General features: G+C 34.7%; 1 protein-coding gene across 1 annotated transcript in view; it reads right to left on the bottom strand.

The window, feature by feature from the left end:
• Window positions 1-14,966, bottom strand: part of RASA1 (RAS p21 protein activator 1) — a 54,236-nt gene that overhangs the window by 16,108 nt on the left and 23,162 nt on the right. The window contains exons 7-13 of the mRNA XM_062514023.1: window positions 13,361-13,413; window positions 12,594-12,744; window positions 9,599-9,677; window positions 6,532-6,652; window positions 4,299-4,455; window positions 2,604-2,691; window positions 474-551 (exon numbers count right to left, since the gene is read on the bottom strand). Coding sequence (XP_062370007.1) covers window positions 474-551; window positions 2,604-2,691; window positions 4,299-4,455; window positions 6,532-6,652; window positions 9,599-9,677; window positions 12,594-12,744; window positions 13,361-13,413 — 727 coding nt within the window. The remainder of the gene's footprint in view (window positions 1-473; window positions 552-2,603; window positions 2,692-4,298; window positions 4,456-6,531; window positions 6,653-9,598; window positions 9,678-12,593; window positions 12,745-13,360; window positions 13,414-14,966) is intronic.

The following is a 14,966-nucleotide window of genomic DNA, read 5'->3' as shown; positions in this document are numbered from 1 at the left end:
TCAGTGTTCCCAAGACTAAATAATATCAGGAATTCTTGAATTATTTCCCTGTTATTCTCCAATCATTACAGACATAGCTGTTTAAGACTGACAGACCTCTCTGAAGAAATTCTGACATATATGGCACTTTCAAGAGGCCAAGAGAAATTAAGACACAAGCATGGCTCAGCATGTATTTATTACATAAAATGTATATCTTTAGTTAAATAATATGTATTTATATGTAAATGAAATGTTATTAATGAGTATTTTCTGTATGTGTTATGTAATTGTTTATAAAATTTTTTGTTTACATGTTTTGTGAATTTTTAATGTTTTCTATGTGAGGTATATTCAAAAAGCTGCTGACTTCTTTAGACTTATTCAGGATTTGCTACTGTTGAAAGGAAAATTCTGAGATGTATGAACATGATTTTGCACAGAGACAAAATACTCCTTTACATGCACCTCCAACCCCACAGTATCAGCTTCACCTGACGCAGACGTTTATTTGATGTTCCTGGACTGGTTTTTCTTAAACTGCAGAACACCTGCAGAGCTTTCATCCAGTCCTAAGAGAGAAGGATGCAGAAGAACGTAATGAAACCAAGTCAGACAGCTTCTTGATGTGGAACAGACATACCTGCAAAAAGTATCTGAATTTTCACTTTAGCTTGGCAAAACCTAAGTGTTCTGTAATTCCACAGTACAGAAATCTGAATATTAGAGCAAATTCATTATCTTCACTAAGCAAAACCTCATAAAGAATCTGCAAATCTGAACCATTTTTGTTTAGGATTATCAAGCATTACTAGTGGCTATACAGTGTGACCTTTGCCAATTTTCCAGTGTAGTGATATTAAAAGAAATTGCAAATTGTGTATAAAATACAGCAAAATATGTTTGCTTCTGAAAAAATTGCATTTAATAGGCTGAACTGGTGTGATTGTTCTCTCCAGCACTCCCATATGGCAGTCATAACACTGTATACTTCAAATAAAAACTGAACAATTAACAGAGAAACATAGAGCATATATCCAACATTCTCAAGTTTTTATTTGGAAGGTGGAAGATACATTACAGCCTCATTCCCTAGTTACTGTCTCACAACCATTAAATCCTGTACATTTCTTGCAATTTCTTGCAAAGCACAAAATTTAGGTTTTGACCCACAGTCTTCTCTTCAGTCAGTATCTCAAAGATCTGCTACCTATTCTCAAAGTACAATTTAACAATGTCATTAAAACCCCCACAACACTGCTTCAATCATTCTTCACAACATCCTCCACATTTTAAAAATAAAGGAGTATGTGCTACATTTATTCCCAGCTTTGTGAATTAGGCTTCAGCTTCCAAGGAGAAGTTTTCAGCTACACCCCCACCATCTTTCTATTTTTCTATAAACTGTTAGAAAGTAAAGAAAGCTGAGCAGAAACAACTGTGTTGTGTATAAATGCAATGAACAGCTTGTCAAGTAGTTTCAACACCAAAAGCAAATTAAACCAAATATTCAGGAAACAAATCAGGATATTCGATCTTCTACATATTCTTAATTCTTTTACTTTTTAGAAAATGAAAGATTTTACAGATATTACAAAAATTAATTAAGGAGCACGAAATTTAGTTTCTTTATTTTCAATTATGATACAGCATACTGCTTATTAAAAACAGTGTTATGATGGCAGTATTATGACAGTTGTATGATAAATACCATTCTTATATAATTTCTGCAAATTTAACAATTTGCAGAAATTTAACAAGAAAATCTGTGCTTTCCTTTATATACAGCATACAAAAAATACTACATTTATACAGACTTCATGCTCTGGTGAATACAGTCTGTTATGAGTGCTCTCAAAGGCTTTCATTCTATTTCATTCTGTTCTGTTTCATTCTATTTAAATAACATCAAATGCAAAGCATAATTTCTAATGCAACATATACATCAGAGCTGTGAACTTGCAGAGCTTAAAACTTAAACTTAAGAACACTTTGTCATTTTAGATACAATCTGCTGGTAGAATAATTTCTCAGAAGTACGTTTTTATCCCACAATTCTTAATCAGTAAACGTAACTGTTAAGATGGCTAGTAATTAAAGATACCATATAAATCCAGTAAATCCTACGCTGTGCACCATCAGAGCCAAAGACTGTACATGACTACCAGTTAATACACATGGCAAATAACTGGAAAAGGCAGTTTAATGACTGCCTGTTCACTTTGGTCACTGGGCATATATACATGCATTAGCATTTTATTTATTTCACTCTGAAGTAAAACTCTCACTTATTATGATGTGTTTTATAACACAGAAAGACCTGGAGAGTACATTTTTTCTTCTGAATTGAACAGAAACAGAAAATAGAAAACAACAAAAGTTCTGTGCATGGGGCCTGACTGGAATTTGTCAAAACTGAAACCCTGAAAAACAGGTAATACAGATGCTGGATTTTTAGCACTAACCTTTCCCCTCAGACATCATCTACTAGTCGATATTAACACCTGCTATATAACCACTACATATTTGTGATACATTTATTTCCTGTTTCAGAATAGCAACATCACTGAACAACACAAGATAAAAAGTTACTTTTTTGATACTTAGCAAATAAAAGATCTCACCTGTGCTTGTTCTGGAGTTTCGCCTGCAAAGTAAAAGATGTAATGCTCTTCACTAAAGTGCTGAACTACTATCTGAAAACAGTTTGGCCTTAAAAATAAAATTAAAAAAAAAAACAAAAAACAAAAATTAAGTTTAATTAATATTCACATATTAACAGACACCTTCACTTGATCTGTGCCAAAAAAAAGTTTACACTAAACTAACAGATTTCGCTGTTTGTAAGCTGCAGTGAATAACTGCATCAATTTTTGTTCATCTACATGTTACCATCACACATGGAAAGAGGAAGAACTCCAGCAAGATTCCTCAAATCTTCAAAAACTGCATTTTTTAAAATGTATTGTGTCATTTTAAGAAAACTAAACAGTACATGCATCCTGCTTCAGAATATTTACATTTTCAGAGTGGTGTGTATTGAGCAAGCATGTACAACAGTCAAGGCAAAAAAACCAGCCATCTGAAAAAGCTGGTAAACAAGGATTATTCCTAGAGAGTTTAAAAGCAGCAGAGGTTCAGCATTACTTCACAACCAGTTAATCATACATTAAGGATTTTTCTTTCAGGAAACAGTATTAACCTAAGGAGTCCCCTTATATGAACGTGTCCCACAGATCTCATGACCAGTGAAATGTGTACAAGATCATACATCGTGTATGTGACACAAACCTCTTGACCTGAAATGCTGCAGAAATACAGACTTCACTGTACTCCTGCGAAAAGGGCAGAGACAGTTTTTTATCAGCTACTTGAAGTGCAGGAGGAACTCTGTCTCAGCTGCAGTTCCTCACTAAAAGCTTCCTAAGGTCCTTCAACCATGCACATCCTCCTACACGTTTAAGTACCACTTAGGACCTAACTATGCTCCAAACCCACAATACAGGGTTTCTTAAAAGCTGTTTTAGAGAAAAGAAACAGAAGATTTACTGATATACAATAGACACCAAAGCTTTCTGCTTATTTGTCAACTACGCAGGGAACATTTCAATATTTTTTTTAATAATCTATATCTGTGCTCCTCATTCCAGTAGTTAGAGGTTGGAGTTTTTCAAAATTATTATGAAGATTTTAAAAACCCACGAACAGAAAAAGCAAAGCATCAGTCTTTGCACATCAAGAAATGCCACTAATTTTAAATATTTGTCTCTTAAGGTTTTTCATAAAGTAACTAGAAGTTGACGATATATAGTTCTTCAATTAATATTAAGAACCTTAGGAAAACCAGAACTTCTAACTTCTATCACTTATTACATAAGTAAATGTAGTTATTTATTCTAAAAAACTCTGTAATACAGGCCAGTTGTTGAGGTTATTTTTGTAACTACCAATGAAAAAATATATAAACTCTCTTCTTAATTTCTAGTGATATCTAAAAGATTTCTGATTCTCAACTTTCTTGCTGATAATCATGTCCCTTGTGGTCAGCATATTTTGAATATCAAAATATTACAGTAAATAAGATTTGGCATGTAAGTAACTCTGAGTATAGCAATTGTGTAAAAACAATCTCTGAGGATGTTTACTTACATGAACTAGTGTACTACACAGTCCTTGTTTTTAAATAGAAAAGCACCTACAGATTTCCAACCAAGTTAGCTTTCAAATATCAAAATAATGTAGAACTTTTAGAACTTAAAAAAATGCTTTTTCTTATTAACTCTTGTTGCAATAGGATTTTATAAAAGCCAATGTCCTACCTGCCAAACAAACTGTCATGTACTCCATAGACAGAACATACGCTAAGGTCTATTAGTCCTTTGGGTTTTGTGGCTCGTTTTTCACTTTCAAAATAAATAAGCTGGGCATCATTTCCCTCTAATATAAAGTACAAGTTTTTCCATCTCTTTCCTTTACCTGTACAAGAACAAGCAAACGGTTATAACTGCATCTAAAACAACATGTAAATTTTGTAAATCAAGGAAATGGAAGAGGTCATTAAAGTTTCTGTCAAATTCCAAAGAGAAGAACAATGTACAGATAATGCTTAATTTATAACATCAGTATATACATTCAGTTTTATACAACATGTGACTAAAACCAGATCCTCTTCACAGACACAGGCAGAGTTGCAAAAAGGTTCTTCAAACATTTTCAGTGCATTCAACACCATTATGCAAGTGCATATTGAGCTGGCCCAACAGTGAGCTCCTCTCAGTGTTACACCTATATCTACACAGATTGCAAATAGTGACAGTGTGGACCCCATACATTACACTTTTTTAAAGAATTGGACTCTTGACATTAGAAAGTTATTCCTAAACTCTGACCAGTGTTCAAAAAATTGCATTACAATACTCTAAAACATACAGCTGAAGAAAAGAAATGGAAATATTTTATATGCAAATTTAAACCAGAATCAACCCACAAGAACAACCATATGTAAGAATTTGGCTGGTTCTACTTGCTGCAGAGAAAGGTTCTTTGAATTACAATCAATGAGGAGCATTCTGCAACAAATAAATGCTTTAAATCAGAATACTATTTAGAAAAAACTTTCAGCCTTTATTTTATACTTTAATCATCATAAATCCACTGGGTCCTCAATTAACTATTAGCAACATTGTTTTCAAAATACAAATGTAACACTCACTCATTTATTATACTATGACTCCTAGATTGAAGAGTGATTTTATTGCATTTATTTCATATATACTATGTCCATGCCTCCACAAAAAAAGTACTCCAATTTGCCTCATTTAGACTAATTCTTCCAAGTCATTCTCATTTCATTCCTTACTCTGTGACACATCTCTACACCCCTCACACTTCTGAGAGCCTTCCCAACAAATGAGGTGCTTCCCTTGTTCTGTTCAGAAGGTATAGTATGGCGTGGTTTGGGGTTTTTTTAATGTCTCTTCTATTAGGCTACATGTAAACTCTTACCTTCTTTCTTGCATTTGGTCATTATCCATAATACCACCTGTAACCTATCCTTTTTGTCATTTGCAGAAGTTTTTATACCAATATATTTTTTCTGTGTCCATTAATGCTGATTTTTTCAAAAAAGTAGAAATACAACACTCTGCAAGGGACTAGCTTCCTCAAAACTTCAAAGACTTGTTCAATGGAAATTCCTCAGAGTCATACTGAGGATTACACTGAAATAAGTCAAGCTGTCAGTTTTTTAATGTGCCTATTTTATGTTATGCTGTGTCAGCGTTAGAACCCTAAAAAGTCACTATATCTTTTGTAGGGCAGACTGTGCATTTTATATTTAAGATTGAAAACATACAACCTGACTTAGAGTAACAAAATTAAACCAGCTGTTCCTTGCAGTGAATGCACAGATTTACACTATTCTAGCTCTCTCAAATCTCTATCAATTAGAACTTAGTGAGTTCCATATTAAGCACAAACACTTTATGAAAGTATATTTCATTTCATGATTTTGAATGCTACCTTTGACAAGGATGCCTAGTTTTTGTGCTGTGTTGATTTTTTCAGAACTGCCAATCAAAATTTTCACACTGCATGTAATTACATTGTTCTATTCATCTACTACTTAAGGAAAGATCTTTCATACTCCTTACACACTTTCTAGAACATTTTGCCTACTTCAATTTTGTTCTTTCTAGTACCATTAAACTCACTAAATTCAGCTAGGAGGTGCTGATCTCTGCTCTCTAGTGACCAATGGGGCACTAGAAATAGAAAGAAGTTGAATCAGGGATAGTTCAGATTGGACCTTGGGAAAAAGTTCTTCACTGAGGAGGTGGCTGGCCCTTGGAACAGGGTATGCAGGAAATGCTCACAGCGTGTCAGGGTTTAAGAAGCATCTAGATCATGCTCTTAGTCATGTGGTTTAGCTTTCAGTAGACCTGCAAGGAACATGATCTTTATGACTCCCTTCCAATTTAAGATAGTGTATGATTCTATGATCCTTATCTGCTTTTTCTCTTTCTTTAAAAAATAGGGGCAAACATAACTCACTTTTTTTCAGAAGATAACCTTTTTTGACAATATTTTTATAAAAAGCATCCTTTGTTTTCCGACGAATTGTATTGTAGATTTCTTTTCCATCCACTGTATCATTAAGCACTTGTTCTTGGTGCTAGAAAACATATCAGAAAAACATACTTTAAGCTCAGAAATTGCCATTAAAAAAAAGCATCCTATGAAGCTGAGATCAGGATCATATTACTGAATGGCACTAACTCACTACTATTGGTCTCTCATATATTTTACTAAAGAATTCATTTTTCATACAATACACTTGCTAGAAATTTACTATAACTCTTTCCCATTTCCAAAACTGAAAGAAAACAATTTTCAATACAGACCAACTTCGACAAAGTCCTTTTCATGTAAAAATAAAAAATATTATTTTTCACTGTGTTAAAATTCATGCCAGTCTTTGAAGGTTTATCTAGCTTCTGTCTTCTACCAAAGCTCATAGGCCTGAGTAATCATGGATAAACTCTGAAGCAACAAATATGGTGCAGATCACAATTAAAACCGTCTCCAAGTGGCACATTAGAACTCACATGTTGTAACTGAGAAGAACTCAACAGAAGAAAGCAGAAACAGGAAACAGAAAAAGGATAAATTCACACCAAAAAAAGTATCTAGAAACACAGGTAATAAATATGACCAAAACCCAGGCCAGGTCTGACCTTACTAAGTAAGCTGATCAATAAAATTTCTTTAGCCATAAAAAAACAAAAAAAACCAACCAAACAAAAAAAAAAAAAAAAAAAAAAAAAAAAAAAAAAAAAAAAAAAAACAAAAAAAAAACCTAAAAAACCACAATAAAAGCAAGAGTATAAAGTAGTAAGGACATCGCTGAGATAAAGAGAGACATATGAACTGGTTCTTACATAATATTCTATTTTTCTTCCTGTGCATATATCTGCAAGAATTATAATTTTTATCAAAACAACAATAGAAAGATGAAGAATAGTTTGGTAATACTAACAGGACTTACAGGACCTACAGCGGAAGCTATATCCATATGTTATTAAATGATAATGTAACATAACATCATTAACATAATTATCTGTCAAGAGAAATGTCTGTAACATAAGAACACGAGTAGTACACAAAACAAGATATCTAGTGACAAATATTTTATGTAAATATTATATCAGAAACAGGAATTCCATCAGATTGACCCTAAAATTATGCAAAACTTTTTAATTCTTTTTCCTCCTCAAAAATACGGAGCATGCTGCTAGGTGGAAGGGAGGTAACACAAAGCTGAACATTAACTGCACCACTGAGTACTAATTTTTTAAATAAAGTCACAAGTGTATCTGGCTAGGTTAAAAGAATCTGAAGTACTCTCACATGGAAAATGAGTCAATGCATTGTTTATTAATACAGAAACTGTAAGTTTTGCATATGTGAAAAGCTAAAATGAAGACTTACTGCCATGATTAAAGAGGAATAATGGAGCAGGAAGAAAGTTACTAATTAAGTTTTTCAAGGAGCAGAATTCCTATTTGCTTTCTGACCCAATAAATACTGAACACAAGTTAACAGCAGGAAACAACAAAATTAACAGTATGGGAAAGATTGCAATAACAAGGTATACATCTCGCAGTGCAACACAGCAGTTACACTGATACTCTGAGAAAATGAGACATGAACAGCTGAGTCACTCACTGGAGGACTGGGCTGTGATACAGTTGGCTGTGCCAACAGAATGGTCTCACAACAATGGATTTAACTTCTGTCATTGAAGCTCCTAAGGTGCTGTGTTTTGGTTTTGTGACTGGAACAGTATCAGTAACACACCAGTGTTCTGGCTCTTGTTGATGCATAGCTTCAAGACTTTCTCCATTTCCCACTCTGCTCCCTTCCTCAGTGAGATGGCTTGGTGGACAAGATGCTGGGAGCAGAGACAGCCACGACAGATGATGCCAATTGATGAAGGGATATTCCCTGTCATGTAACATCATGTTCAGCAATAAGTGTGTGGGCAAAAAGGTCTCTCAGAGCAGCTGGGCATCAGTCTACTTGTAAGAAATGCTGAGTGATTGCCTTTGCATCACCGCTTCCTTTGCTTATGAAACAGTGTTCTAAACCCAGAAGCTTTTTTTTGCTTTTGCCCCATTCCACAGGAGTGGAGAGTGCACAAACAAAGGCGTGGATCCTTAGCAGCTCACCAGGGTTAACCCACCACAGAAAATTACATGTATATTCATTAAGTGCTTTCCAGAGGGAAAGGAAATCATGCATAACATGGTACTATGAATTGTTGTACATGTTCAAGAAAGGTGAGTTCACACCAAAACTGGTAGCAGCAAGGCAACTATGTAAACACCACAAAGAGACAGGATCAGCTTCTGTGTGTTTAACTTGGTGAACAGAGGAAATGCTCTCATATTAATAATAAAGATCCCACAGAGGGGTATGAATTGACTGCAACTCTCTTTAGGGAGGAGAGGAAGAACAAATTTCTTATTTCCACTGAAACAGGAAAGCTTGAGAACAGAAAAAGAAAAAAATATGTATGTAAATTTTCTAACTAGCTGTAAGCTCACGAAAAGCTAAATGATGTGGTGTGCTTATTACTGGTGATCTCTTAGAATCAACTTCTGCTATGGAGCAAGTGTGTTTCAGAAGAAGTGCTGGGGTTCCAGTCCTGCAATCATCCCTGAAGCTTTTCAGTGTGTATAGGTTTCTTGTGACAGGAGAAAAACCCCAGACAGAGGAGATAAGGGCAGACTGGTTCCCCTTAAAATGGGTCTAAATCAAAGCATGAATCCAGGAACAGAGCTAGGGGCACAGAGCAGAGGTTGAACACCTCACAGCACAGACAGAACTTACCATACTTTCTACATATTTTGACTACAAGCCAGTCTTCAGTAAGTATGTATTTGAGGATAAAACAAAAGAAACAGATGAGCTGAAATCATTGAAACTGTTGATGACTGACTACTGGTGATGATGCTGTTTAACTGCTGGTATCTCTGCTGTAATTTAGTTCATAAATTGACTTGATAATGATTCCGTCTGTGACTTCAACATGAAAGGCTCAGAGATTAAATCTTACCTGCATTGGAACAGGATCTTTTAAGTAATATCCTTCAACAATCTGTTCTTTTCTGTAGTGCTCAATGATGTCAGCAATACTGTTCCAGTAAGAAAAAGAATATTGAAATGTTAAACAGATGCATTTTCCACTGTTTGAGAATCTGTTTTTTCATAAAACTACAGACAACTTTTCCTCAAAGTTTTAATAAAGTGTTAATCATAATAATCTTATTTGCAGGAAGAAAAATTTACTAATATACTGAAGTCAAGAAAGTTCACAAAACTGTCTTCAGAATGTATTAATCCTAAACTCTGTAAAATATTTTAATGACTTGCTTAAAATGCCAAATAAGGATACTTCACTTTCCCCATTCAGGTAGTACATGCGCATTACCCACTTTCCAACCAGACTGAAAATTGCTATTTCACTGGCAAGAATTTTCCAAGTAAGTCCTACAGGAATTAGCTAAGTGGAATGGGAGATACTCTGAGTGAAGTGCAATCTCTTTCTAGGAGGACAGGAATAGAAAACGGAAAAGGTGTGTAGCAGGGCTTATACAGATTATGATTGGACTACCACTGAGCTATCATTTTAAATACTCATGTCAGTAACATTGCTCTACAAGGAAGCATTCATTCTAGTTACCAGATTCAGACTGTAATTGCACTTGGAAGGCTCAGCAGACAAGTAGTGACAGATACAAGCTGAAATTCAAGGCATTTAAGTTGCTCTAATTTATTTTTGCATTACTGAAATTTACACTGTAATAAAGAACAGCAAAAGGGACATCAACAGAAATTAATAATTTACATGCAAAATATCAATCTAGAAAAAGAGATAAGTAATTAAGTAGATCAAATATGTTTAGTGTGTGTGTTCTCAGTTCATGCATACTCAGCTGTGTGTGCACAGATATGAATAAGGCATGTGTGCAACAAAGAAACAACAGCTGATACTGCAAGTCTCAAAAACTTCTAAAAAAAGTTATATGAAGGTATCTTGGTTGGCTTTTCTGTTTCATTCTGAAGCCATGAACTTGCAAACTTGTTAAAATTACCTTCCCACAAATATTTTAATTTTTCAGGTACATAAAATGAGATTTCTTTCTGTTTTAATGAAATTGAGTAATTAATTTCAATTTTTACTGATATGCTGTCTGCATATGCTGTTTTCTACATAAGAATTTCAACTGTCACACTACAAAAAATAATGACGCAGTCATTATATTTCACAGGTTGAATAGCTACTACCACCATTTTCTAATCAATAAAACAGTATTGTATGAATTTTCTCACTCATCAGATCAGTGACCTTCAGTGCACCATCTGATTCCTTGATTAAAAATGCCATTAAGAGTTCCTCAACATAAGAAGCAGGTGCCTGTAAAATTTCTGTAATTTTGTAATAGGGGCTGAAGAATAAACTCACTTGTATTTTAAAATTCCTTCTGTAGTCAGAGTAACATATAGACTATGACTCCAAGCCTTGATGGAACACCTAAAGGCTTCATTCTTCATTATATGTTTGAACTTCCAAAGAGTAAGTTGAACTGAATATGAGCTTAAGAGTGTAGTGATAATTCTCCCAAAGATACAACAAAAACAAAGATTTTCTTTCACACTGAGGAAGATTTCTGCAAACTATGCAGCAAAATAATAAAAAAATTCTTAAAGAACTTTGTCATAATTTATTGCTGCTTAACCCTAAAATCTTGTTTTCTGTTCAGCAGCATAAAATCTCTTTCAGGCAAACATAATCTATACCCCAAGTGAATCCAGCACCAAATTATGAAGTAATCTGAAGCAATAACAATGTAGTAACTTTCTGAAAGTATATTATTTAATTCTACAAACCCATTTCAGACTAATAAGGGTTCCTCTAACCTGATGATTAATTTGACATCACCAAGGGGGGCTCCTCCTTGCCTATCATCCTCCTAATAAGCCATGCAACTAGAAATTGGCATTTACCTTCATGAAAGGCTGACCCTACAGCTAGCCTAGTTTTCAGTGATGATGGCTGGAGGTGAGACTGATTAATGAAGGTATTCAAGCAGCCTGGATATGAAATGGGCATAGGTTCACGAGGATCCAACTGCTTAGCCTTACAGCATCATGTGAGTGAAGTCACATGAAAAAGTCCACTGAACCTGAGGAGACCTTGACATTTTCTCAGACACCAATTGCTGAATCTCCACCCACTCAGAAGCCAAGCTGAAGTGACTGAAATTCTCTACTGGAGTAAGAATGCCCTGGTTCTAGCTGAACAGGACTGAAAAAATGCTGGTTTTTTAAGGAAGGCAATGACCTCTGTTTAAGGAAGAAAGTGAGTTTTCACTACTTAAAAATCTTTAAGACACAACAGTTCTAAAATATACTATCAAAAATGGAATTGTACTGACAGTTTTTCCCACAAAAGGGGAAACACCTCATTATTTCTTTATTTTTATACAAATTACTGTATTTTTGCACCAATGGCAAAAGAAATGCATCTTAAGTTTGTTCACTCTAAATGAACTGATTCGTATTTCTGTTCCAAGTACCATGTACATATTTCAATGCAATTTAGGAACTTTTTCCAACAATGAAGGTGGTTTTCCCCTTTCTTATAAATACCTATTTCTATTACTTAAAAATTCTACTGATCCTCTCAGATAAAATTAGTGTTTTTCTTTTCCCTTTTCAAACAGACAAGAACACATGGAGAAGCTTCCAGGCTGCTTCAAATAGAGTAATCTCTTAATTACAGGTACACACTTTATGGTTCCACATGATCCATTCAAACCACAATTTACAGTATGCAGAAGCAGCACAAATACTTCAAGAGAAATAAGTTACACCTGGGCTATTTAAGCTGTAAGATTTTGCTCAGTTAGATGTAACTACTAAGGAAATTAGGGAAAATGTTTTGTATAAAGGAAATGACAGTCTTAAAATCACAGTAGTAAATAATTATCAGGAGCAAGTTATGCAAGCATAAAATATGCACAGTTCCTTTTGCCACAAGGACTCACCTATTATAGTATCTGCCTCCCATCATAAACTGATTGTTTGATGTTGGACATATTTTAAAACGCTGAATATTTTCACTGGTCCGGAAATAAAGTGAATAATCACCAGGGGTATTATCTGAAGGCCTCACAAGAAAACTGCACACCTGACCAACTGAAAAGACATCATAAGTTTTATTTTTGTACTGATATATATAGACTCTTACTAAATCTATTTCTACATAAAAGAACTGCACACTTGAAGAAATACAAACCCTATAAAAGTAAATTCCAGTAGTGATCTCGGACTAGAAGAACTAGTACTAAACCACCAAAATTAATGAAAAATGGCTGAGCTGTAGCCTGCAACCTAGTTACATTTTTGCCATCTCTTAAAACAGCATACAAAAAAGTTTGGTAACATTTTCAAAATGATACAATCTCTCCTCCAGTATTTAAAGTAGGGTATTAAACAATATGGGTCAGAAGTATGGTTTTCATCTAAAGAAATATTTGCTTTATGAAAGTGAAATAATTTACTCAGCATATAATAATTTAAAAATTAATTAAATCAAAAATTATTAACTTTACTTAAGACTATACTCAGTTCTGATAGCCATGAAAGTTTTCTTCCTTTGTAGTGGTCTACTGAAGTAGCATCCAGAAGGGTTGGGGAATCTAAATCACTCATATTTCCATACATATAAGGAAGTTTTGCCACAGTTTATTATTAACAGGATCGCTTTGTGCCATTTCACTATCACTGTGTTTCACATCAGAAATACACATACCTGTCATCAGCAAATTGTAAGCTTCTTGTTTGGAGATCTTCCCATGGAACCATCTTAACAAAGATGAAGAGAAAAATTAGAAAGCAAGACTAGCAGCTCTCTTTTTTGGTTGTGGTGACATCCAAGGCTCTGGCACCTATGAATTAATCTTTATTTAAAAAGACCCAATACATACAGATGAGACAATCAGTGTCTATGCTACTCAGTGATTCTCTTCCACCAAAAGCATGAAAAGACTAACGCTCATAGGTATATAAATAAATTACTTTCAATAAAAATATTCAACAATCGGAGCTGATGTTCAAATGCAATTGTGTTTAGAGATTGAGATGAATTGTCTAAAAAGTAGATAATTTGATAGGCATTATTTGAAGTCATACAGCAATGTACTACAATAATGAAATCTGAAGCTCAAACAAGAAGTTAAACACATACAGAAAACCTCAAACTCAAATTTACCAGAGCTGTGGAAACAAAATCTAGCTTTGTTAGATTAGTGAAAACAAATTGCTTTGATCTCACACCTTGTATTTTCCCAGAGTCTTGTGTCAGAGCAGTATCCCATAAAAGCCTACAGCCTCTGCCTAGTCTCCACCTGATACTTACCACTATTCAGAAAAGTCTGACATGCTACAACTTAATAATTTGTATTTAAAGGAAAGCTAAAGATGTGGTGCTTTTATCTATCTGAAAAGACCCCAATTTCTAACTTTCTTTCTATACTTCCTTCAGATATTGATTTATGGATTCCTCTGAAAGGTAAACAACTGCTGAAAAACAGAATCAAATCTCCAGGCATCTCCTACAAGCTACTTTCCAAATACAAAATTTCCACATTTGAAGACAACCATATGGCCAAATTGATTAGCTGGACACAGTAAACCAAACAGACCACTGAAATGCCTCCTTTTCCCACCAGACTCTTGGAAAGTGGGAAACAGCAAAAACACAGCAAGCACAAATATGACAAATAAGGATATCAGATTAAGTCATCAAGGCACTAGAAATTTGTCACAACTCTCTGCCACTCATCTTCACTTGTGAATGTAATCTATCAACAGACTGACATAGCTGTTGATTCTAAGCTGCATTCAATTTTTAAAGATCTTTGAAGTATTTAAGCAAATAGAAGTAAACTTATAGCCATGTGACTTTTTCTTCAAACTTTAAGTGTTCTAAGCATCACAGAATTGCAACAGAATCCTTTGGTTTGGAAAACACCTTTAAGATCATCACATCCAACCCTTAACATAGCACTGCCAAATCCATTAGTAAATCATGTCCCCAGATGCCACATCTACAAACCTTCCAAATCCCTTCAGAGATGGTAATTCTACCACTGCCCTGGGCACCCTGTTCCAGGACTTGACAACCCTTCCAGTGAAGGCATCCTCCCTAATATCCAAACTTAATAATCTTAGTAGCTAATCTTCCGTGGGTGCAACATGAGTGAGTTTCCTCTTGTCCTATCACTTGTTACTTGGGAGAAGAGATCTCTTTTGGCAATAACCTCCTTTCAGGCATCTGTAGAGAGTGATGACATTCTCCCCTAGCCTCCTTTTCTCCAGGCTGAGCCCTGCCAGCTCCCTCAGTTGCTCCTCACCAG

This window comes from Cinclus cinclus, chromosome Z (assembly GCF_963662255.1).
Source record: "Cinclus cinclus chromosome Z, bCinCin1.1, whole genome shotgun sequence".
NCBI classification, from domain to species: Eukaryota; Metazoa; Chordata; class Aves; order Passeriformes; family Cinclidae; genus Cinclus; species Cinclus cinclus.
The sequence above is the reverse complement of the archived record's forward strand: the minus strand, read 5'-3'. Positions and strand labels throughout refer to the sequence as shown.